Below are 25,167 nucleotides of genomic sequence, written 5' to 3' on the forward strand. Positions count from 1 at the left end.
ACCTCATCGCTCAGTTCGAGTTTCTTTGTCGCACATTGTCCTGACTGTTTGTGCCAGAGTTGCTCTTCCTGCAAGAGTCGAAAACAGTGTCAGATTTTAAAGGCAGAATTTGGCATCCAAAGCGGACCAGTCCACGATAAGCTGAAGGTACTCACAGAGGTGCTGCTCCCCCATCGTCTTCTTCAAGCGCCGCATCAGAAAAAAAAAAAAAGTAAATGTCAGACATTGCTTGAGGTGCACAGTAACTCACCCACCCAGATCCAAGGCCTATTTCAGTGCTCCCTTGGGAACTCCCAGAAGGGTAGGTACCTTTCATCAATCCCACACAACTGTCCACCACACACACACACGTGTCCACCCACCCAGGAGCCTCTTGTTAAATCACTGAACTCCCCTTTGCATAACTGCATAACGGTATGCCGATATCCTTCCTCCAACTCTCCAGCCGTGCACACTACTACAGTCCCCATGCCCTCTGCCCTGTGATGGGCAATCTAGTAAAAATCTAACACCCAAATGCAAGCAAAAAGAGCCCCAAAGCCGCCTCCTGCTGGCAGGATTGAGAGCGAGTGGACATAAGCAAATTACTTGCAGGGCCAACACATGCCCAAAACATGCCACGGGGCACTCCGGCTGGCACTTTGAGGTCATGTCAGGTGCATCACAGCAAACAGCAGTAAATGGAGCCCAGCACGTGATTCCAGAACATAGGTACCCCTATTCACTTACCATAGCAAAACCGAACTAGAAGCTAGCAGAGGAAAAAAGAAAAGATCATGCTTGTAAGGACAGGGCCAATGCCAAGCCCAACAAAATAACACTCTCCAAGATTAAGGGCAGTGCTTAGTTTGAGGCGGTGGTTCCTGGTGCTCAGCAGCAGCACTTAATTGACAACAGCGGCATTTATGCCAGTCTGCCACATGGTGGAGCACAACAGTTGTTTATTAATTCAATTTACATTACAAATAAGTGCAGCCCAAGCCATACATGTAGGTTGGGGTGGGTGTCTGGAATAGAATTGTCACTTGGAGCAGTGGGACGGTTTGTGGTTGTTGAAGTACCGTCGCTGGAAGCACTGGCAGGGGAAATGGGTGGTGCAGGGTGCAGGGCCTCCCAACGAGGGCCCGGACACTTTACACACACAAAACACAGAACAAGGGAATCTGATTCATTTCAGCTCTTGCCTCAACCACCGCTGTGCGCTTCCTGAAAAACAGCTAACTTCCTGCTGTGACCACTAAAACTGGAAGGTACACTTTACCCCTGAACCCGCCCCAGGCCAGCGGTTCTCATCTTCAGCTTGTTCATGTACGCAAAGCATTTCAAACCCTGCAGTGTGGCGTGCTCGCATCTCCGACGTGCACGCGACAATCTTTACCTCTAGCGAGAAGCTGCCCTATCAACCCTTCAGACTGGCACAAAATGTACAAGGAAGATTGAATGTTTCAAGATCTAAGTAGGCTCCTGATCTAAGCGGGATTGATTCAAGGTGGAAAACCCATCTGAACGAAAGGCAAGATTCTGTGTCCAAGGACAGAGTGGCACTTGCTGGAGAGAATGGAAGTTCACATCCACGGTTTGTCATCTCCCCACCTCAGGAGAGGGAGGGCACCAGAAAGGGTGAGTCTAGGCTCATGGCTGAATGTAAAACGAAGGCTAAGATTGCTTTCATCTGGTCGAAAATCAAGGTCAGAAAAAAAATACAACTAAAGGAACCAGGAGTTCCACAAGCTGTACTTTTCCAAACCCAAGTTACTGATTAACAGACATGTGAATCTGCAATAATTAAAAGTAGTAAACACCAGGTTAAGCTGGCAGAAAAAAGTACAGGAATCACTTATGCAATAAGCATAACTGCATCACCCCCCCAGCTCCTACAAGCGCCAGCCAAGCAGCGGAAACTGCCACCGTCATGAAGCACGTAAGTGAACACAGGAAGAGGCGTGGTTTGGCGATAGCAAATGTTCTCACAATCTACCAGAAATTCCAATCTCACGTCCTGTACTTTATTGCATAATCATTCTACCGGCTAGACTAAAGAAAACGTTTCTTAATGTGATGAAAATGACATGACATTCAATACCTCAAACTAACCAATGGGCATTTTAACAATGAAACCTGGTCCTAGTCTGGGGCGGATAAGTCCAGGCTGCCTGAAGGAGTGCACAGCGCTAAGAAACTCCAGATACAGGAGCCGGAGGTTTTCCGGAATGATGGGCACAATCACCAATTCGTTGGATTCCAGGGCTCTTATTAGAGAGACAAATAAAATAAACAGAAAATACAATATTGACTTTATAAGTGCCGGGTCTCCCAAAAATACGTATCATCAGTGTCCTCGCACCACTTATAAATTGCATGATTAAGTGATTTACACAAAGCCCTCCTCCCACGTTGGTACAAGCCCACAAGCAGCTAGACTGCCCCATCCACAAACCCTTCAGCGCATCAGTGACGATGACACGTTCTCACCATCTGGGACCTCGTCTGGCTTTCGCCTCTTCTCATAGATGAAGATGATGGTCACCAGCACCAGCACCTCAGCCACAATCCCCAGGAAGGGCCAGAGGGCGGCGAGGCGGCTGCGCACCCGCAGGGAGACTGTGGCGCCCCCGCTGCCGAGGAGGTTGGTACCGTTGCAGATGTATGTGCCTAGGTCGGTGTCCATGCTAAGGGCACTGATGCGCAGTTCTGATTTCGTGCCATTGGAGTTGATGTGATAGCGATCACCGGTGCCGTTCAATATAGGCTGAAAGAACAGCGTTTATTAGAGGGATTCTAACTCATGCCAACTTTACACGTGTCAGCACCAAGGGTAAACAAAATGCTGCTCACTCACCCTTATATTACCAGAAATACAGCACAAGTACAGCACTACCACGCTTCACAGCACTGCCAACGTTGCTTGGACACAGTCGCAACACAGGCAGCAGAAAACAAAAGTAACAAAAGCCATCTGATGCTCCCTTACTTCTTGACCCATTCAGCCGGCACGCAGAGACCCATCACAAAAAGAAGCATGGGAAGGGTCTTTACATCATCAGCAACAAGCCACCCCTTGAGCGAATGCCTGAGGCAACAAATGACAAGCTGCACACGAGTGAACTGACTTGGAAGTTCATCAAGGCCACGTGGAAGATAAAGAAGGCAGAGAACTAATGGTCTTAGGGGGGTCTTAAAAAATAAAAGACTACATACTTGCAGCTGCCATTGCCGACAACTCGACTTGGTTTGTCATGGCCAATAGGTTCTAGAACTCTACAAAGGTAGAGAACAGGCTCACGAAAGCCTAGCTTCAATACAAGCGAACTAGCACTGGTTTTAAATGGAACCCAACTTAACATCTTTTAAAACACTAAGGAAGGAGCTCACATGAGCAGACCTGATACAAGCATTGAAAAGGGAAGCACATGCCTATGCATCAAGCAAACACTGAAAAGATTAGGTCATATGGACACCTCCTGTGCAAGCACTGAAAGCACATGTCCACGCCTCTCAGAAGCACTGAGAAGATCTGGTCATGTGCAAACCTCTGAACTATACAGAGGAAGTGACACCTATCAGGAACCCACAACACTTCTTGACAAAAACTCGACTTTGTGATCTTACAATTTGGAATCCCATCCTAGGTCGCTATCCCTAAAGCAATTCTTCAAGTGCACATCCACCCGCCACACCCCCTAGTAACACTGAACTTTGGACAAACCTCGTTGGCGCCGTCCATCACCTTGTACCAGTTCCAGTTCTCCACCGGGGGGTAGGATTTGCTCTTACAGGTCATGACCCCGACGTCACCTTCATTGCCATGCTCACTTGGCTTGTATGCAACCACGTGGGGTGAAACTAGGAGAATGGAAAGAGCGCACAGGTAAAGAGGCAGCCTGGCCAGGGAATTAATCAGCAATAGTCTATTTCACTACAGACATTGGCCCAAAACCTGGAGAACAGGCAGCGATGGAGAGAACGCGGTGGTGCATTCCACGGCAGGACCGGACATACCCGACTACCGAGTCATGATACAGAGTGTTAGTACTACAGAGGCCTCTCAAACTGGAATAATATTTATTTGAAGTGGACGCCATGCTTTGCACGATACAAAACTTGTATGCATGTCCTAAGAGCCCACACCCGTCTGTAATGAGCTTCACAGCAATGAATAGTGCACTAGAAGGCACAGGGGGGAGGCTTCAGACCCCTCCAGACTCCCGCGCCCTCAGTCTGCTTACTCCGTTCGCTCATAAGGGCTGTATACTGCACCAGTCACCTGTTCCTTCAACAATGCATCAAAAACAAGCACTGGCATAGACAATAGGTCTCGCCTTTGGGACCATAAGTGTTTAGCCATGCAACAGTTGTATAACTAAATACTTATGAGGTCCAAAAAGCGAGACCTATTGGCTATGCAAAGTGGCCGTGAAAGTAATCGCGGTAAATCGCGACACGCGCGCACATGCACTGTAGCTCTAGGCTGGCCTGGTAGCACTTTTTGGAGCCCTCTCAATAAGTCTCGCCAGACCAGTGCATGAGCTGGGTCAGGCGAGACCTAAAAAGCACTGGAAAGAAAAGTTTGTCTGGAAAAAGCCCCATCCTGTGTGGCCATCTAGAAAGGGGTTCAAGCACAGGGATCCGCCATATCTGCTTACCTGCAACCTCGATGGTTCCAGACACAGGTGGGTCCGTCTTGAAGTGGCAGGTGTACACACCAGAAGTGTCTGAATTCACCTGAGACACACTAGGAAGAGAAACATTTGCAATTAGGAGCAACCTTACAATGGAACAAAAGATATTTTTAAGCCGTTCATCTGCTCAGAAAAGGCCTCAAATTCACAGGCAACAGGGTATTGGCCAGCAGCCCACCGCCCCTCCCCTGGAGGCCCCGAAGACCTGGCCATAAGCCCAGCACAGGCCTTCTCACTGCAGTAACAGGGCTAACAAAACAGCGGTGCTATGTACAGTCACCCACGGAAGTCCAGCAGTCCGGACACCTGCAATGCCACTTTTTTCTAGCAAGCCCATCACACCGCTGCCAGCACCGACTACAACCGATCCAGCGGGCACAGCTAGATGGAGACTAGAAAAGCCGACACTTTGATACCTTTACATTTCCATGACCACACTAACTTCAGATGAACAATTCTGCTTGCTTCTGCTAAAAGAAAGTCTTATTTTTCAAATTGGGAACATGAGATCTATTGGGCACCACACGGCTACAGTCCTTCTGCAAAGCGAGCGGAAGTCAGAAGCGGAGCCCCTTTGAAGGGGTGTTTCTGGCATCCGCCCGGCTCCCTCCGCCCTGCGCTGCCATCTGAAGCCGCGGGGTTAACAGGGAGCGACAGGGCGGTGGACCGAGGCCGCGGCCCCGCTCCAGCGCCCACTCCACAAAGGATTAAACTACCTCAGTGGCGAAAGGGGCCACTGTTCTCAGGCCGCTCCTCTTTCCAGCCCGCTGGCTCTCCAAGCAGGGATCAGTGTGAGAGCAAACTCCAAAGCAAGAGTCACTTCTACAGCACAATCGGGCAGAACTCGCAGGGAACTGGATTCGCATCTCTTGGTTTATATGTGCATACACAAGGGGCGCGCTGGTAAACGGATGCGGCGCGAACAGCGGTGTTGGAAACTTTTAGAAGAGGCAAACGGTGGGTGGCAAGGGCACAGAACCAATTTATTACAAAACCTCCAGAATGCCAAGAGGTGGGACTCCGATGAAGGCAGAAGGAAGGCTACAGTGAAGGTACCGAAACGCGATGCAGTGCGCTGCAGCGCACACACAGCAAGGGGGCAGGCTGGCAAGATCAGCATGAACAGGACATGCAGCGGATTATCTTAACAAGGGTCAAAGGTTAGAATGTGGACCTATTGTGGCCAGACAGATATCTGCTTGAAACAGAAGTGGAGAAGGTGGCAGCCTAGAGGCTGGGGTGGAGCGAAACTAGGAAGATGGTTCCGTCATAGTCACCCCAACATTATTGGACTCGCCCCTGGCAGACCCCCCCAAGCCCCCAAAGGAGTTTTATGTTTTAGAGAAAGGAATAAGTGGCAGGTGTTTGGCTCCTCCTGCCGAGAGTCAGAAAATCCTATCTGTAGGCAAAGGAAGTGGAGTCCAGCGTTATACTTTCAACTGATCAGCGCGCACCACGGGTAGTATTTCAAAATGGTTTGTTGGTTTAATATTCAGTACATGTCTAGAGGGTTCTCACAGGCCACACATTTTACAAGCAGCTCTGCAGGTAAATAACCAAATTAGGGCGAATACGAAAGGTGCCAATCATTTCATCGTTCGTCCATAACCTATTAGTCCTAGGCCAGGGTTCTCCAAAGTCAGTCCTGGAGGGCCAGACCATGCCAGAATTTTAGCATATCCCCATGGAGATAAACGTAGTTACCTTTGAAATCTGGCACGGACTAGGCCATCGTAACTGTGTTCATTAAGGGTGACTGGGTGAAACCACAATCGCTAGATTAGGCCCGATTGGTTATCCAACATACCTTACAGCCGCAGGTTGGAAGTGTAAATACTAATGCCCCCTCCCCTGTAGAGACGAGAGTCAAGGAAGGTGGTGCGAAGAAGGGACCCAAGCAAACCCTGGCCTGGAGCGAGGTGGCTTTTGTGGTCAGCGGAGTCGTTGCGCGGGAGGAGCACGAGGACACAGCCGCCGGCAAGGAAGAGATCTTTTTAGTGTTGTGCCGGAGAGGCTTTGGTAGGAGGAAACTTTACAATATATGGGTTGAGAGACCCAAAAAGAAAATACATCAAACAAAAGTGGAAAGGATCAACTGCAGGGGGCATACATGGCAAACTTCGAAGTGCGAAAAACACTCCTGAAGGTCGAGAGCCTCAAAGGAAGATCTGAAAGGGCAGAGTTGTCATTTTAGAGAGTTGACAAGTCGACTGAAGTCTTGCATCTCAAGCATTCTGGGGGAGTGGCGACAAAGCAGTCCCTATACTGCCAAGAGGTGAACTGTAGGTGGGCGAGGGGTGAACTTCATACCAATGTGAAGCGCTGTTGGTAGTTTCCAGAGAAGTGTTACATCGGGAGGTGCTGCGGTGATTCAGAAACAAGCTCCTTGGCAGGGATGTTGGAGGGTTGGTGAGGCACAGGGGAGGTCAGCGGACCAGGAGATGTTCACTTGGGTTACAGAGCAGAGAACGCGCGTGGAAAAAGACGACATTTGATGCGGTGCATATATGGCGAAGAGCAGTGCACATATGTGGACAGATTTCAGAAAGGTCACTGGACAGTGTGAGCTGTGGACTGAGGGCTAATACCACTGCCCAAAGACTAGAGCAGGGAAAGACGTCAGTGCTGCATGGCTGCCAGTACCCTGTACATCACAATGTTTTGCACTCTGCACTTACTTGTAAGTGGTGCTAATGTCGTTGGAGTCATCTTCCCGGAGTGTCTTGTCACCCTTCATCCATTTGTGGCCGGTGATGTTTGATGGAGGCAACGTGACGTTGCAGAAGAGAACAGCACTGCTGCCAAAAGTGAACTCTGAAGGGCTGGTGAACAAAACAGGATCTGAGGGACAGAGGAGAAACCAGCATCAATATACCAGGCAGAAGAGCTCCAAATCCTGTCCCTAGTGACTGCAAACAAAGGAACAGCCAACGACTTATCCACCGGACTCGGGCACAAACTGGCCCTCCTCACCCTCTCTATAAAGGACGGTTTAAAAACCATGACTCTGCACAAACTAGAAAGAGAAGCATACTCACGACTGGACAAGTACAACCTAGAAAACTTATCAGTGAGAAAATGCAAAAAGCACTTGCAAATGTTTTGTGACAAATTACTATAGTTACCCAAAACACGCTAAAAAAATAAACTAAAGTAGATTAGTGAGCTAGCTTAGCAAGGAGGGTTCGAGGCAAGAGGTGTCATGATGTGGCTTCTGTAAGTGGAACATCCCTGCCTACCTAGCCCTGGCTGGAGGACACCCACTATCACCCAGCCAGGTTCTCTTTTGGCAAAAAAACCACAAAAAAGTAGTCTTGTGCACAAATAAAACGTCTACTGCACAGCACCACAGTCAGGGAGCAGGAGGAAGGAAGACGTAGCATACAAACAGAGGGTCTGCTCCATCACAGCGACGAAGCCTGACTTTAGAACTAGGAAACAGCATTGGATACCTTGGAGCAAGGTAGGGAGGGTAACAGTGTTTGGAGATCAACAGATGAGACAGATCGGTGCAGTCCCGCCTAAGCAGGTCTGTGGTGGTAGGCTTGCAGGAGAAGGGTTCACAAGGGAGGGAATCTCGTGGTTCTACACAAGGTGGTTCAGGAAGGAGTCTTCATAGGTGCCACAACAGGGGGAAAATCACAGTAGACTTAGGCATCCAGGTGGACTGCACGCCACCACAGTCCAGTTGGCCACTCACATTCTAGCACGATAACGTTTGCCTGTGAGCGGATCCACTTGACTTTTGGAGTCTTCCAGAGGTGGTTGCGGTCTGGGTCATTGCTCGCCCGGCACTCGTACGTGCCGGTGTCTTCCACGAGAAGGGCTGTAATGTGGATCGCACTGGTCGCGTGGACATTGTAGGTGACATGTATCTGGACGCGGTCTTCACGAGCACCTTGCCAGAGGTGAGAAAACGTGGCATTGGGTTCATCTGCTTCAAACCACCACTGGATTTCAGGAATGGGCCGGCCCACAGCTTCGCAGTGCAGCTCCACACTGTCGCCACTCAGCTTCACCTGGGACAGCGGAGACTTTATGAAACCAGCTAGGGAGGCGGAAAGTGTTAGTGCAAAAAAAGGTTAGTAGAAGAGCGAGTGAGGCAACCAGAGCGGTTAGAGGTCAGACACACCCGTTAAATCAAAGCCAACATTTACCAAACTGAGGCATGCCTAGGACAGCAACCACAGAACTGCTTTCAAACACCACAGATCTGCAGAAGCAGGCAGATACAACAGACAGGGCGGATTGTGAATGCACTGCTTGAGCGGGCTACAGAAGTCACATCTTCAAACTCCATCTGAGACACCAGGCGGTGCAAGGGGCACAGCTGGTGCAGACATGCCAGTCTGTGCTGTGCAGCAGTGGCTCTAAACCAGTACTCTGAAATTAGACTAAGAGTAAACCCTTTAAACATTTCTGGTTAATTCTACACTTTCAGGATTAGGCAAGAAATGTAAAGGAATTATGTGGGACAAAAACCATACAGCTTATTCGACAGACATACTATAAATACTCCGACAAACTCCAGATGCAAACAGGCAAGCAGCACATCACCGAAGGAGATGGCAAATGTGCTTCAGAGAAGACCAAGAAAAAGAAAAGGAACTGCCCAGATAGAAAGGGATGCAAAAACAACAAATGGACAGAATGCTGAACAATGTTTAACATTCATCACAGTACAGAATCTGGGTCTAAATCTATTGGGTTTTTTGCTCCAGTTTAAAAGCAGCCATTTTCAAATCAGTCTTGACCCTGCTCCCCATGGGAACAGTCGTGCTCGAACTGCCAGGCCAGGTCCTCACTGGACCAGAAACAAGCATCCTGGGATCGGTTTCGGGATATTACCCCTCATCAGCCAGTCTAGCTTGAATCCAGTGGCATGGAGAGCACGAGACCCACTACTGGCATATCTGTCCCACTCGGGGTGACATGTAAAAAGAACAGCTGATGGACATAATGCTGAACAATGTCAAACATTCCTCACAGTACAGAGATCTGGGCCAGGATGCTTGTTTCCGGTCCAGGGGGGATCCGGCCGGGCAGTTCAGACTGGACTGTTCCCATGAGGCACAGGGTCAAGGCTGATTTGCATATGGCAGGGTCCAAACTGGGGCGGCATGGTGAGCAAAAGGATGGATTAATCCCAGATCTCATGACTGGAGATTAATGTTCGATACAATCTGCATTATGTCCACCATTTGTTGCCGCAGCACAGGTAGAAAGGAACGCACAGAATGAGTGGGTCACAAGACAACCACATGTCCCCACTGTCCATTTCCTACTCTCCTTGGGACCGGGCAGTGCCTGAAGCTACTGGAATACCAAGTAATGCAGCCTTGGACTCAAGGGCCACACAGTCCTACAAGACACCGATTGGATTGCAAGATTTAAGACTGTGTATATGGTTGGTGTGGTGCCCTAAAGCAGTGACAATTGAGCTGATAAGTCTGGATTTTGAGCAAAGGCTTTGGGTGTGCCAAGTGTGGTGGGGTTAGGTGGAGAGTTGTGCCGGTGGATGTGCGACTGGCGTCACGATGTGTGGTATGGGGCAGTAGTGCAACGGTGTTACGATACGTATGCTTTGCAGTGTTGGTTAATTGACGTATGTGTGGGATTGTGCTGTATACACTGATGGGGTGTCATGAGATGGAGTGTCGGAAGTGGAGAGTCTTTAGGATATTAGCTGTTTATTTTGTTGCAAGAAAAAGTTGTGATGTTATATTGCGCGGCTCAACAACCATTTAGAGCAGGACATCTATCCGAGTGGAGGACTTTTGGATGAAGAAACATTGTGTTATATATTGTTTGTACCCTTGGAACATGTTAAATAAGGATATGTTCTTTTACAGTTCTCTCCTGGTCGGCAAACTAGTATCTTTGGTTGTTTTTTTATTGACCGGACACTTTGATGCTTGAATGCTTGAAGTGTGGGATTGACTCTGTATGACTGTTCTGCCAGAGTGCGAGTTTTGTTTAAGTGAGGTTGAGGGTGGTAGGTTTTTTTTTTTTGGGGGGGGGGGGGGGGGGGTTCTAGACATCTCTTCACATAGTAATGTATATATTTTTGATGTTTGACTGTATTTGTCTAAAAAGGAACCATCTTTATATTTGGTGGGCGGTACTATTACAGGCTGCTTGTTTGGATAGATTATCCTGGACTTCGTTTGTTTTCGATGACCTGCCAGGGTTGGTTTCGTTTCTATAATGTTATATCGTGCTGTGTTTTGTGGCGCGTCAATCAATACTGGGCGAAATATAGGGCTGAAAGTGCTGCATGTACAGGGTGGGGCACTGTGTGTGTACCTAAATGTGGAACAGGGAGGCTGACACTGGAAGCCTCGTGAAAGGGCCACTGCCCTGTGAATCTTCATGGCGAGTTGGGACTGTTCCCTGGTGCGTTCGCCGGCGCTCAGGCGGGCCCTGGGCCTCGCAGGCGGCAAAGTCCCTGCTGTGAACCCAGGCCCCCACGGAAGCGCGTGACCTACAAACCCTGCGGGGTAAAGTCACCTTGGCAGCCGGGCACGGCCTCGGAGCAGCTGAGCTGTAATCAGAGGCAAGGCCGGACCCGCCCAGGGACGACGTGACTGCCCGCTCGGCGAGCAGCAGGTCTCAGAGAGAGTCTACAACCACCCGGAGTGACGAGAAAGAGACAAACAAACACGACTCCAGAGACAGGGAAACCATAGACACCCAGTGTGACGAGAAACAGCAGGCCTTCAGAGACAAGCAGCCTACAGCCACCCGGTGTGACCAGAGACACAGCAGGCTTCCAGAGACAGCCTACAGTCCCCCAGTGTCACGAGACACAACAGGTCTCCAGAGACAAGCAACCTACAGTCACCCGGTGTGACAAGAGGCAGACAGCAGGCCTCCATTGACATGACAGCTAGTCTATAGTCACCCGGTGTGACAGACGGCAGGCCTCACAAGAGACACCAGGACTCTAGAGACAGGCAGCCTAGTCACCTGGTGTGGCACGAGACAACAGGCCTACAGAGACAGGCAGCCTACAGTCACATGTGTGACGAGAGACCGACACAGCAAGCCTTCAGAGACATGCAGCCTACAGTCACCCAGTGTCACAAGAGAGACAACAGGCCGCCAAAGACAGGCAGTCTACAGCCGCCTGGTGTGACGAGAGACAGACCCAGCAGGCCTCCGGAGACAGGCCGCCTATAGTCACCCGGAGTCACAAGAGAGACAGACCCAGCAGGCCTCCGGAGACAGGCCGCCTATAGTCACCCGGAGTCACAAGAGAGACAGACCCAGCAGGCAGGCCTCCAGAGACTGGCAGTCTACAGCCGCCTGGTGTGACGAGAGAGACCCTAGAGATGTACACGCGTGGCCACGTCATCTGCTGTGCAGGGTCACCGGGACTAGGCATCGTCACTGCGGCCTCCAGCGAAAGGCCAGAGAAGAATCTTTTGCCAAGTGTGATCGGGGCAGAGGAAAACAGCGGGATTGCAGAACAAGCATTTACAATGCAATGGTCTCGGCATTGGTAAAGTTAGAGCTATTGGCATTGCTCATGACATTTTTTTTGTTTATGTTTTTAAAACATTTCAAGAAACGGCATTGTTATTTACAATGTCAATAGCTTAATCACTCTCCAGTGCGAGACCTAGTGCATTTGCACCCACACACAGATTAAGCTATTGACATTGTAAATAACAATGCCGTTTCTTTACATGTTTTAAAAACAAACAAAAATAATGTCATGAGCAATTCCAATAGCTCCAACTTTAACAATGCCGAGACCGTTGCATTGTAAATGCTTGTTTAGCTTACCAACCACCATTACGTTCTTTTTATTTTTTAATTTATAAACTTCCTTTTAGATTTTGTGCTCAACTAATACTTCTGCGTCCCCCTAGTCCTGATGATGACCGCACAGTAACCAAGAGGTCGAAACGCCATCGACTATGGACAAAACATAGACCCTTCTGACCCCACTCTTGAAAATAGCTCTTGGAATCAAGAGTCATGAGTCTCCCTCATCTGTACTTGTCCCTTATTCACCCATTCTGCACCGAGTGACCCCCGTCAGAGCACCTTCTTGAATACTCTACCTGGACTCGCAAATAAGTTGTATTAAGTAATATTTTCTGTGGTTTTTGCAAAAACATTGATGAGTATTTTCTTCACAAATCTTTCCTAAATGTTTCCTGAGGGGATAGATGTTGCATTCACTGGTTAAATACGTTTATTATCCTAAACAAGTCAACAGTGAACCGCTGCGGCGCTGCACGAGGCATCACCAACGTTACCAAAGGACAGATATATTTGATTTACAGCCACAGAGGCCATTTACAAACTGCTCCCTCGTTTTGTTTATTTAAAGTGCGTGCTCTAGTTTTCCCTTTTACTGCTGGCGAGCTTTATTCCGCTTCTTTCATGTGGTCGCTGGACAGGAACATCTGAAGTGAATACTTGCACTGCTATCGGCTCCGTGTGTTTGCTTAGCTTGTAACACTTCAGTTTTTCCTTTGAGGCCTTTATGAACAACTGTTTGCCAGCGTCCCGGGGCCTGCTGGAACTGGAGCCGATCTCGAGCGCAGCGGATGTACCTGCCTCGCGCCTTTGAAGTGCGCTGGAGGAATGCAGGGGTTTGCTGGGGCCGCCCTCTCTCCCAGGCATGCAGGGGAGCTGCGGGGGCGAGGCGTGCAGAGTGAGCGGAGTGGACAGCTTTCTGAGGACAGTGAAACAGGGGTATGTCTTGTGCCTTCGCTGGGCAGACAGAGCCATGAAGGTGGTCCCATCACACCCGTCCAGGCAGGACGGGCACTTCAAAGCACAGACCTGCTTTAAATGCACTAATTACCGCGGCATATTGCCTGCCGCCCAGAGTGATATTTATAAAGGAGACCCGCGCCCGAGGATTAGAGAGGCTTAAATCACCCAGATAGGACAGCTCACTCCGGCACGCATCAGCGCGCACCAAAGCAAGCACACAAACAGCTGAATCCGAATAAAGAGATCAGGTGAGGGAGCAACGCCGGGACACCACCGCCTTTCTCCGAGGCACAGCAGAAAATGCCTCGGAGGAAGGGAGTGTCCTTTTCGGATTGGGGGGCGTGTTTTGCTGTTGTCTCCTCCCTGAGACTTCTCGCAAAATAACACGCCCCCCGATCCGAAAAGGACGGGGCAGGATTAGAGTGACGGGACCTCTTCTCCAATGGCTGGCCAGCATTTACTAGGCCAGCCAATGGAGAACAGGGAAGAAGAGGGGCGGGTTCAAGCCCCTCTTCACCCAAGTCATTATGTCTCGCGAGCGAGACTGCGCAAGCGCAGCCATCGCTAGCCGAGACCTAAAAAAGGCAGGCGGTCTGCAGCTACTCAGTAGGACCAGTGAAACACCAGACCTCCAGAAACAAACTGCCAGAAGTAAGAGGTCTGCAGCTACACAGCAATACCAGAAAAGAGGCCGAGTAAAACATCAGGTCTCCAAAGACGAGCAGAAAGATCACCTTCTGCCCAGTGTGACCAGGCCTCGGAGCACTGGAGACAGGCAGACAGCGTGGGTCTGCACATACGTTTATCAGGGCTGGGCAGAGTAACTGGGCGGTGCACAAGGGCAGCCCCTGCTACAACGTACACAAACTTCAAAGGATACCCGAGAAAGGCAGGAAGGACCAGGCTACTATAAACAGCAGGCCCCACCTGCCGTTCCTCCCAACCGTAGTACCAAAACAAGCAGAGAATCCACACAAGGCGCCGCCTCCAAACAAGTTGTCAGATCAGAGACCTCCTGCAGAACCCGGTAACTGGGCCTGCAGTCACAGCACTGATGACTGGAGTGATGCCAGACTGTCTCAAACTCGGCCAAGTCACGCCACTCTTCCAAAAAAAAAAAAAAAAACTGGGAGCAGACCCAAACAACCTCAACTTCAGACCAGTCCCAAATCTCCCCTTCCTAGCCAAAACCCTAAAATGATGTGCTCTCACAACTAAACCAACACAGACAACTACAATCTCCTAGATACTCATCAATCGGCCTTCAGAAAGGGCTGCAGCACAGAGACAGCTATTCTGAACATAGTGGATGACCTACAGAAGTCCCTGGACACAGACCATGCTGCCTGCTCATGCGCCTAGATCCATCGGCAGCCTTCAACATGGTCGACCACAGGCTTCTCTTGGATACTCTACAAAAGAGGAGTGGTGCAGAAGGGGTGGTCCTTAGCTGGTTCACGTCTTTAATACAAAACCGCTCTCAACAAATAAAAAATAAGCAATGTGACCTCTGAGACAATGACTATCACCGTGGGTGTCCCCAATATTGTCCTCTTGTCTACCTTGTTCAATGTCTACATGGAGCCCATCACCAACATTCTCAACCAAGCAAACATCCCCTTACACCTATACGCAGATGACAGCTGCTCTATTTGAAAATCTCCTCACTAGGCTATGTACACAGACTAAATGCCACCCTCAAAGAAGTACAACCCTGGCTATTTTGCAACCACCCAAAACTCATCCAAGCTAAAACAGAAATTCTACTCATCAAAATCAGAGCAATCCCACCATATAAGAGAATGGCTAAACTCCATAAGCATTCTTGCCTGCAATCTTACCATATTCAACTCCGCTAAATCTCCAAGAATCACATTAGATCGCAAAATGAACATGAAAGATCAAATAAAGAACAGTGTGAAGAGAGCCTTCTATATAACATGAAACTTCTAAATAATATCAAACCCTACCTACTGCTGAGCGACTTAAAAACTGCCCCACAAGCAATAATGTTAAGACTAGAAATGCCACCTTAAAATGTAAATTGCACCCCTTAGTACTACTCTCAATGCAACAGCCAGAACGGTCACAGGTCCAATAACGATCACATCTCCCCTGCACTGAAAGAACTGAAATAGACCCAATTGAAGCTTGCTGCAGCCTCAGAACTGCATGCCCTCACTCACAAAGCCACACACTAGGAAACCAGCTTACCTTGCCTCAAAACTAACAAGCATTGGCATAGCCAATAGGTCTCGCCTTTGGGACCGTTTAAGTGTTTAGCCATGCAACAGTTGCGTAACTAAATACTTATAAGGTCCCAAAAGCGAGACCTATAGGCTATGCCAAGCGGCCACAAAAGTGATCGCGATCAAACATCAAAGCGGCCGTGCGGCCGAAAAAGTGAAAGTGAAAGTAATCACGGTAAAAGCGGCGCCCGCGCGCTGTAGCTCTAGGCTGGCCTGGTAGCACTTTTTGGAGCCCTCTCAATAAGTCTCGCCAGACCAGCGCATGCGCTGGGTCAGGCGAGACCTAAAAACAAAAGGCAGGTCAAACAAGAAACCTAAGAAGCTCAGATACCTTACTTGTCTTTCCACCTAAAGCACACAAACAAAAAATCCTGGCTTGTTCCTTCGAGCAATGTCCCTAAAATCTACCTACCTGTGCGAACCTCTCCTCCTCGAGCTTCAAGAGACCGCTAAAGGATCTCCTCCTCAGACATCTCAACTAGCAAGATGTCACTCTGCCGTCAAGACAACCTCAGCCCTCAAGTTTCCCGGTTTCCGTCCACTGCTACTATTCCTCCCCCTTGCGGAACCAGACTTATTTGGATTTTATCCCAAACGTGTGATTTTACTTGCCATTTGTATTGAACATGCTCTGATGCCCTCAGGTCTTGCCAGAGCTATAGAAAACTACCTTAAAATAAAAATAAAGAATATGTAATTATGGCAGCAAAACTCCATAGCTCCAACCATGGGCACCAGGTCAGGGCCACAAGGTCTGCTCAGAAGTGACCAAGGAGGGGACTCCTGCGGTTCTTTCAATAAAGGGAATCCGTGATTAAACCAAACATGCCAGGTATGACACCTATCGCAAATTTGAGGCTACACTCTATTGGTCAGACAGACTCCAAAGCAGATATTTTTGTCGTACAGAAAAAAAAGCAAGGGTCCATAGGTAAGATGGAATAAAGCTGCATTACAGGACATGCCTCTACCCTGTCTTTATACAAAGAGTTCATTTATCACCAAACACCATCTCCTGTCCGTTTTCTGGTACAAGACAAACTTACATAGACAACGTGGCTTCATAGCACTGGAAGCCAGACGTGAAAACAGTGCAGGATACATAAAAAGGCATGAAATCGTGCAGAAGATATACAGCAAGAACTCATTAATTGTTTGCGAATCAAAGCCAACGTGGCCCAGTGGAATGAACAACAAAAATGCCAGGATTATGGAACTGCCCGCTGACAACCATCTTCCAAAGGGACGTCCCTGAGCATGTGGTCACCAGAGCAAAGTATCATGAGATACACTGAGCAGGTGCCACAAGGTGAAGGAAGGTCAAGGAGATGACCTTACATAACCTTTGAGCAAGGACTGCCAAGGCGCACAGCTAACCAAGCATAAAGGTTACAATCCATTTCGGTCTCAATGAGAAGTGTGAGAAGCAATCTGGAAAGGCAACTTAGCAAAACAAGCACTGGCAAAGCTAATAGGCCTCATCTGTGCAAGATCTATTGACGGTCACGGTTTTTAAGGCATGTTGCAACAGCAACACGAGGGAGTAGGCAGAGAACACAGTAACAGATTGTGGGAGGTATACGGAAAACAAAATGAGGGAGGCATAGGAAAGGAGGGAGTACCAGATGGGGCAGAGAAATGGTGGGGGGAGATTAAATGAGAAAAAGAACCTCAATCTCGTCTGGAGCAGCTACGGGCACCGATTAAGTTGAATCAATCTGTGCTTGGTCCCTGGTCCGCAGAAAATAACAGAAGTGACCATTGGCCCGCGCTGGCCAATTAGGGGTCTGCAAAGAGGGACATTGAAGCCAACAAATGGTAAACAGTGGGCAGGCTCCATGGCCTTTATTTCATACAATAGTGCCTCAAAAGTGAGCGCATTCGCGTCAAAGACTCAACCTAACTAAAAAAACAAGAAAACCAATGCGCCGTAGCCTCAGACCCCACTCTTAAAAACCTATATTGCAGAACATTAATTCGAACTATTCTGGCTGCTTGCAATTAAACTGTGAAATTTACTCGTGCTACTAGTTTGCAATAGGGTCTGGTTCACCTCATACTCAAGCTACTGAGAAGGCTCTGCCTAGACATGCAAGGGCTTCAGATACTAGCCAGACTTAAGTTGAATCTTAATTCAGACAAGCGCAAAAGTGGAAAATGCAATGATGGCAAAGTAGTACGAGTATGTGCGGAAAAACTTAGTGTTGCAACATATGCTCAGTGAAAGTAATGTGATCAGCAGCCAAACACGTAATGGGGTGTAACCACACCTCAATCACCACCCCTACATCAACCCCTCACTGCTGGGGCATACCTTAGGTGGAAGCAATATCATGCAACTATTTCACAATTAGCTGTCACAAACCAACAGAACCGGGAAATGCAACTTAACAGGAAGCAAGATCAACATTTCCACTTGAATGGCCTCCTATGTGCGCAACACAAGCTTCCATATACGAGTTTGCCCCTGCCCTTAAAAATAGTATTTCACTGTCTTTTTGATTGGAGGACTTGTATCATTCAATGGCTTACACCATATTCTTTTGATCAACGAAACATGCTTTCTTGCTCTCATCCTCATGTGCTCTTTCCTACCTCACATCCCTGCCCTTACGCTCTTGTTCCGCTCATTCAACACTAATCTGTAAAAGTACCACTACAGGTACAATTGAACAGGTATGGCCGAAGAGCCGAAGATTTGTTTCATCTCCTGCGCTCTACAAGACTCAAAATCCAATACCTTAGCACACAAAGGATGTATTTATGATGCTGTAGAAGGGCGGGTTGCTATAATTTCACACGGCCTTTAAGGCAGGAGTCATATTTAACTCAACTGGGGGGAAAAAATAGGTCTTTTCTCCTGAAGGCCCATAAATCTGATCTCCGTGCTGCTCCAGAGCATTTAATTGTACAAAACATTTGTTCCAAGTTAAATGGCGAGTAGAAAGATTCGGCATTGGCAAGCCTTTCTGCTTTCCTTGGCCCCAGAGAAATGATATGTTCTTACAGATATGTACAACCATTCCTTTGTTTTAAGCTGGATCACGAGAAAAACCTTTAATTCGGTTCAGAGTCTTCCTGCTTTAAAGGTATTTGAAAAAATCCAGTGGGGGGTGGCAGCTACGTACTCCTGTCTAACAAAGGGAAGGACTTCGAGAGAATCAAGGTCCAGCATGAATGCTCAAAATAATCTTATAAATGTATGTGGGGTATGCAGCTACTAAAGAAGAATGAACGTCTGTGGGTCAACAACTGTTCTGTAGGTTATGCAGCAGGCGTGACCCTGCAAGAATCAAATGCATTCACACCTGGATATGCTTCATCAGAGGACGTTTGCTCCTCGTAGGGCTGGCGCTGCAATGCCCGACAGGCAACCTCAATGGGGGCTCTTTGCCAGAGATTATCTTGTCAATCGTTTGGTGAAGTGTGGGGGCTTAAAGAATAACTTGGTATGAGGTTAAAAATAGGTAATTCTCAGGAAAAACAAACAAGTTTTCGTACCTATATTAAAAATGTGTGGTGATATCTAATATAATTTAGTTATCTTAGCTATAGGGCAACATGTTTCTAGCTTCCATGTACTCATAACAACGATCTAGTATCAATTCATCAGGAATATTAACCTAATCTACCTAGTGATTGAAGTTCAAATATATGGGTTTATTGATTTTCTCCCAACACATACCTTGGTTTCGGAATTGATTTGAAATTTATTTAGCCATGACCTGTAGCTCAAAGACACAGTAAAAATATAATTCAATAATTCCAAATCATTATTTCCAGTGTTGACTGATTCGCAAATCATAAAACATGTGCTTGTGTTACAAACGCATACTTTTTTGTCTCAATCGCATGCTTTGTACCAAGTATGTCAGCAAGCTGACAGCCAAATGGGTGTCACTACCTTTACATCACAATCCAACTAGATATGCAAGATAAACAAACATTAGACAATTTTAAAAAACAGGGCAATTATCTATTCCAACCAGCAAGATTTGCATTCAAACGTACAAAAAAAACTTGAGGGGCATGTTAATGCAAACACGTCCACAAGAGATGAAGGTGTCAGAGCAAAGACCATTGAGGGATCTTCCACCAGGGGTAGGTCATTTCCCTTGAGGTTCACGTGTAGCTTGTGCCTCCACGATCACCAGCGGAGAGGTACAGCTCAGGACGGACTGGGTATGGAAAGTAAAAGTACATGGAGCATAAAAAACTATCCACCTGTTAATGTGAAAAACAGTATGTAGGAATCTACCAATAAAAAAAATAATCCATCCAAGTGGGAGGCTATGTAGTGAGTAGAAACTGTGGCTGGATGATGTGCAAGGTACACCTGAACAAGTTCACGATTTCCTTTGCACGCACATAATATGCCATTCACCATGACGTGAACATGAATGTGTGCTTAAAGTTCAACATTATGAAGGATCCCTTTAACTGAGGTCCTACACCAATCACCGAAACGAGGGTCAAAGGGAAGATTCGGGGGCGGGGGATAGTTGTAAAGTATTCTTGAATTTCCAGCAGTAAGTTGCACAGTCTAGTAAATGCATCTTCATGGTGGATTGAGAAGGATGGTTCGCTACAAGTGTCCTTCAACCCGCGGGTTGCAAACTCGGATGTCACCATTACTTAAAATCTTATTGGAGCCTCCTGACCTTTAATCCTGTTCTTGGCCACGCATGGAGTCAGAACCCAGGTTACACATTACACATTAAACCAGCAGAAAGCGGAGCCCCAGGAACAGGAGGAGGGATGAAATCAAGGAGAACATACAGCAAAGGAAGGACAAAGTGTTCTAAACTTTGGACCAAGGAAAGGGTCAACTTTTAAAGAACTGGGACTGAAGCCCCGATAGTCCTCATAAGTGACTTCTGCTTTGGAACGCGGCTTCTAGGCGCCTGATCCGCTGGGAAGGCACGCGAGTACACCACCCGCTAAGAAGGGTGCCTGGTAAAATAGAGTCAATGTGTGTAAATAATAAAGCACCAACGGGAGACGAAACTCGCCAGACCAGTCTATTGCATCATTGCCCCGTTTTAGCACCAGTGCCCATGAGGGGATCCCTGCAGTTTGTGTCCAGGCGCATCTCATCATCGCAGGTGTCACGACTCAGACAACAGCCGCACACCTGCCCACCCGTCCACGAACAGTCAGTGTGGTCAGCACCCTGCGGGTCACGCGGGGGGTCACGGGCGTCTCAAGCACGGAGCACACCCCAGGACTTTTATTTTTTTTTGTAATTAATTAGTAAATTAAAAGCATTACCATAAATCACAGTTTTAAGATACATACAAAATCGATAACGGGGGGCTGTATTAGTTGCATGACAAATCTCATTTCTATCCATTGTGTAGGCATCTTTAATCTATGTGGTTTTGTTTATGGTTTCAATTGACTAATGAACTAATTAACTACCACCACCCGAGGCCTTGCAGGACAGAACTGAAAGACTGATTATTACCATCCCGGCCGTCAGCAGCCAGAGGAGGCAGCGCCGGGCACAGAGAGGGAAGAGGCTCGAGCGCCCACCGCCCGCCTCTAGGCACTGCCACCCCCTGCCGCGTGAGCGGCTGCAGCACCCGTGCATCCCAGTCAAGCGCTCGCACCCACCGGAGAGATCGGCCCGGGCCCCGCCGAGCAGCAGGAGGCAGGCGGTGAGAAGCAGCAGCGGCGGCTCCATGGCGCAGGCAGCAGTCACTGTCAGTTTCTCGTCTGTTTCTCTGCCGACGCGCGCCCCCACTCGGCCTTCTATACAGCTGCGCGCCGTGGAAAGAGAAAAAGGACCAGGGCGTCCCGCCTACGCAGCGAGCAAGCGCGCATGCGCCCGCCCGCAGTAGAACGAGAGGCGGGACAAGGACTTGTGTCTATCAGCTGCGCACGACCCGACCCCGAGAACAGCGGATAGACCGGGCCATAGAAGTAGAAGAAGGACAAGGGCCGGGCCCGCCTGCGCTCGCTGGTACCCGGGGGGCCCAGCTCGATGGAGCTGCGCGCGCCTGCCACTGAAACCGAGGAAGGACTGGCGGCGCGTGCCCGCTCTGGGAGGAGCTGAGCCCGGCGGCCATGAGCTGCGCGTGCCCGGACGCTCCCGTGTAAACAAGAAGCCACAAGCCCGTCCGCGTGCCGGGGCAGAGGCATGGAAACACGGGAAGAGCCGCAGAGCTCCAGGCCTCCTCTGTGGCCGGTCGGAGGCGAGGGCAAGACCTTCTGTACTGTAAATCAACAGAGGCCAAAGCCAATATACATTAGAAAACCACATATCCCAGCAGCACCTGCGATTGAAACTACAAAACACGTGACACAGCACCTTCAGTGGCGCTCTACACAGCCAAAGCCTCTAACATCCTTAATAACTAGATCTCTGAACACCCTAATGCAGTGTAAATATTCCATTTATTTTTTACTTTTTTATGAAACATCCGTATGTGTCTCAATGACTTTTAGCCCACATATAAAAGGGGCTCTTATCTGATTTTTATAATAAAGTACACAAGCAGTCAGGTCGTTGAAATGTGGGATTGCATATGCACCTGTCATAGCTTTTTGACATGGCCTGGTGCCAAGTGTGAGCTTGCGAGCGCTTGGAAACTGGAGCACATGAGGCCCACCAATAGCCTTCTCAAAGGAGATGCATGTGGCCATCATATTCAGCCTCCTCAACAAAACAAAAAAAAAAGCAGTTAACCACAAGTATGCATGGAACTATCACAAGAGGCAGGAAAGGTTCGTAAATTTGACCAAATGAAGAAAGGAAGGAATATATTAAATAGTAAGCATTTGTTTGTAGCATATAGTGCTTTAGATTCAAATGCACGGTACACTTCTACTATCTAGTGTTGGGTACAAACGTTTGCAATTAGTTTTTCTTAGAAGAAGTATTCGAGTCATGGTATGTACGGCTCCCTTTAGATGGCAATGAGCATAGGCATCATCTCTATTGTTAGATTGTTTTTTTTCCACCTTTAGGTTCGGACGTACATCAGGTTTCGTGTTTGGAGCCCGAGTGCCTCCGTCTGACCTTTTCAATCCTTCCATTCCTATTGTCCAGGAGCAATCTTCACAGATCCATACTCGCACTTCATCTTCGCTCTATGATCCCCAAATCCTGTGCTCCATATGATGCCCTACAGTGGGGACTCCGCCCCCCACCCCCCGTCTCTGGTGCCTAGCAATATATAACAAACAAAACAGCCTGCAAGTAAACGAGAATAAGACACAGATAGTAATCTTTGGCAAATATCTCCACAAAAAGCGAGCATCCTGGATATTGGATGAACACCGAATCAGGACCACAACATCCTATAATTACCTGGCGAACAGAGAAGGCCACAGCAGCCAAACACATAAAGGAGCACATTTGGAAAATCAACAGAATAATCCTTTCACTCACACGCCTAAGTCATCGCCTAGCAAGTCCATCTGCAGAGCCCATGCTGACAGTACTCAGGGCAAAATTAATTCCAGCATTTAACTATGGCCACCTAGCCTTTACGGGTGCACTAAAGAAAACCATCACTGCTACCCAGTCAAAAGCTTACAAAGCCGTGCTGCAAGTGCCTAGACACGCCAGGAACACCAGGCTAAGGCTGGAAATAGGAGACTAAACAGACCAGATCTGGTACTGCAGGGGGATTTAATAAAATGTTATATCAGGGTGCTTAAAGCCCCTAACACTTCCCACAAACATTTCCTGAATAAATCTTTTAGTTCTGAAGGATCCCCATGGTGCACTAAGCTGGACCAAGCAATAGGAGTACTGAAAATAGAGGCAGAAAGTATGCCCCTACATAAAATCCCACATACTGCCTGGACTAATGCAGTAAAGCGCCAGGTCCTGTCCATCTCGTTCGAACTGGATCGCGCCTCACTCCGGTACAACTCCCATACACTAGCACTTGATAGCTTGTACATCTCTGGGAAAGCTCAACCTTACCTGCGAGATGCACTCTCCATCCAAGCCAGAAGGAAAATTATGTTAATGCGCCTCATAGCCCTTAAAATCCTGAAATTCAACCCAACATGGGCACGAAAAGACAACAGAGTCACCTGTCGGTTATGCAACTACCATAGAGAATCCTGGTTACAGCTCCTGTGCTGCTGTCCCACTCTGGCCAACGATCGCAATCGTTTGATAACCCCATCTTAAAAGACAAGGGCTTTAGAACTTGTAAGGACGCTTAGGACTGGTGCTTTTTTAAAAACAACCACCTGTCTACTTGCCAGAGTAGACAAGTATACTCACCAAATTAGAATCGCACTTGACATCCAGGAACAGGCAGCAGAACCCAGGGGCGCCACCATTCAGTAACCAATTCAGTTGGTGCCCTAGCTCCGCAAACACTCGTTGAATGTCACTAAACCCAGGGTTATCCTCACATGCACAGCCAGACTATAATAGTGGTTGTGTGGCCCGGTTGAGAGCTCACCGACATCTTCCATTTTAGACAAGTACCGCAACAGAGGTAACAACCTCAATGGATCTCTAAAACTACTGACCTTTTAGCAGGACTAATCAAACAATTGGAGTGAATTATCAGTACAAAGGAGCTAACTTCATATTTTAATTCATTTTCTAATAATTCTTGTATGAGTTTAAAATGACACAAAGTAGCATCAGGGCACATGCAGGAATTGTGCATTTTAATCTTGAATGCTTGGAAACTCCATGGGGGAGGGTGGATGGGTGAAGGGAAGCTTCTCATGTGTTTTAATCTTTAAAGATTTTAAGTAATCGGATGGTTAACAATAATAAAGTTTACTCGAATGGTGCCTACTTGTCGACAATGCCAGATAAGCAATGGAAAAAAACACCCTTCCAATACAGCCCCTAATGTCACTCAAAATACCCCTGGACTAACCACCATCAAGTCTGCACCCTCTGCCTTTCGTCCCAGCATGACAAGCCACAGCCAGGCCTTCTTCACCTTTCTTTTGAAGAAGACTCTTCGATACCAAAACTAACAAAGGTGGGCCCACTGAAAGATGCAAAGGCAAGATGAAGACTACACCCCCGGCATCTTCAGGGAGTGCAACAGCGAGGGGAAGAAAGAAGTCCTCCTTTCTGGGGCACAGCTGTTGCAGTCTAGCACAGAGGAGAACTTGTCACTGAACCTGAGGGGGACCACCAACACGATCCACAGGCTCCATGACTCAAAGCCTTAGGCTGTCCCAACCCACGGCCGCACAATGGCCCTGTGCAAGATTACTGTGAAAACAGTCGAAGGTGACAGTCACCGCTGCTTGAAATTTCAGTTTGACGTCAGCGAACTGTAAACACTGATCGTCATGCAAACAAAAGCTTTGGGATGAGGGGGCTCTCTGCCTCATCAGTCTGAGGTGGGTCGCTTCCCCTTCAGCCGAGGTGGGGCTTGAAGAGCAGCAGTAGAGGGAGTACCTGCCTCCATGTTAGGAACAGCGGGAAATAACCATGGAACACTAGTAGTAGAGCTGACGACATGTCTAGTATGTCAGTAGCATACAAGGGGTTAATGTGCATT

At 48.2% G+C, this 25,167-nt stretch overlaps 1 protein-coding gene across 1 annotated transcript in view; it reads right to left on the minus strand.

The window, feature by feature from the left end:
- BSG (basigin (Ok blood group)) overlaps window positions 1-21,392 on the minus strand; it is a 33,373-nt gene extending 11,981 nt beyond the window's left edge. The window contains exons 1-7 of the mRNA XM_085640097.1: window positions 21,281-21,392; window positions 7,358-7,520; window positions 4,644-4,732; window positions 3,707-3,843; window positions 2,473-2,749; window positions 156-180; window positions 3-68 (exon numbers count right to left, since the gene is read on the minus strand). Coding sequence (XP_085496223.1) covers window positions 11-68; window positions 156-180; window positions 2,473-2,749; window positions 3,707-3,843; window positions 4,644-4,732; window positions 7,358-7,520; window positions 21,281-21,350 — 819 coding nt within the window. The 5' untranslated portion in view covers window positions 21,351-21,392 and the 3' untranslated portion in view covers window positions 3-10. The remainder of the gene's footprint in view (window positions 1-2; window positions 69-155; window positions 181-2,472; window positions 2,750-3,706; window positions 3,844-4,643; window positions 4,733-7,357; window positions 7,521-21,280) is intronic.
- Window positions 21,393-25,167: the final 3,775 nt, after the last annotated feature.

This window comes from Triturus cristatus, chromosome 12, assembly GCF_964204655.1.
Source record: "Triturus cristatus chromosome 12, aTriCri1.1, whole genome shotgun sequence".
NCBI classification, from domain to species: Eukaryota; Metazoa; Chordata; class Amphibia; order Caudata; family Salamandridae; genus Triturus; species Triturus cristatus.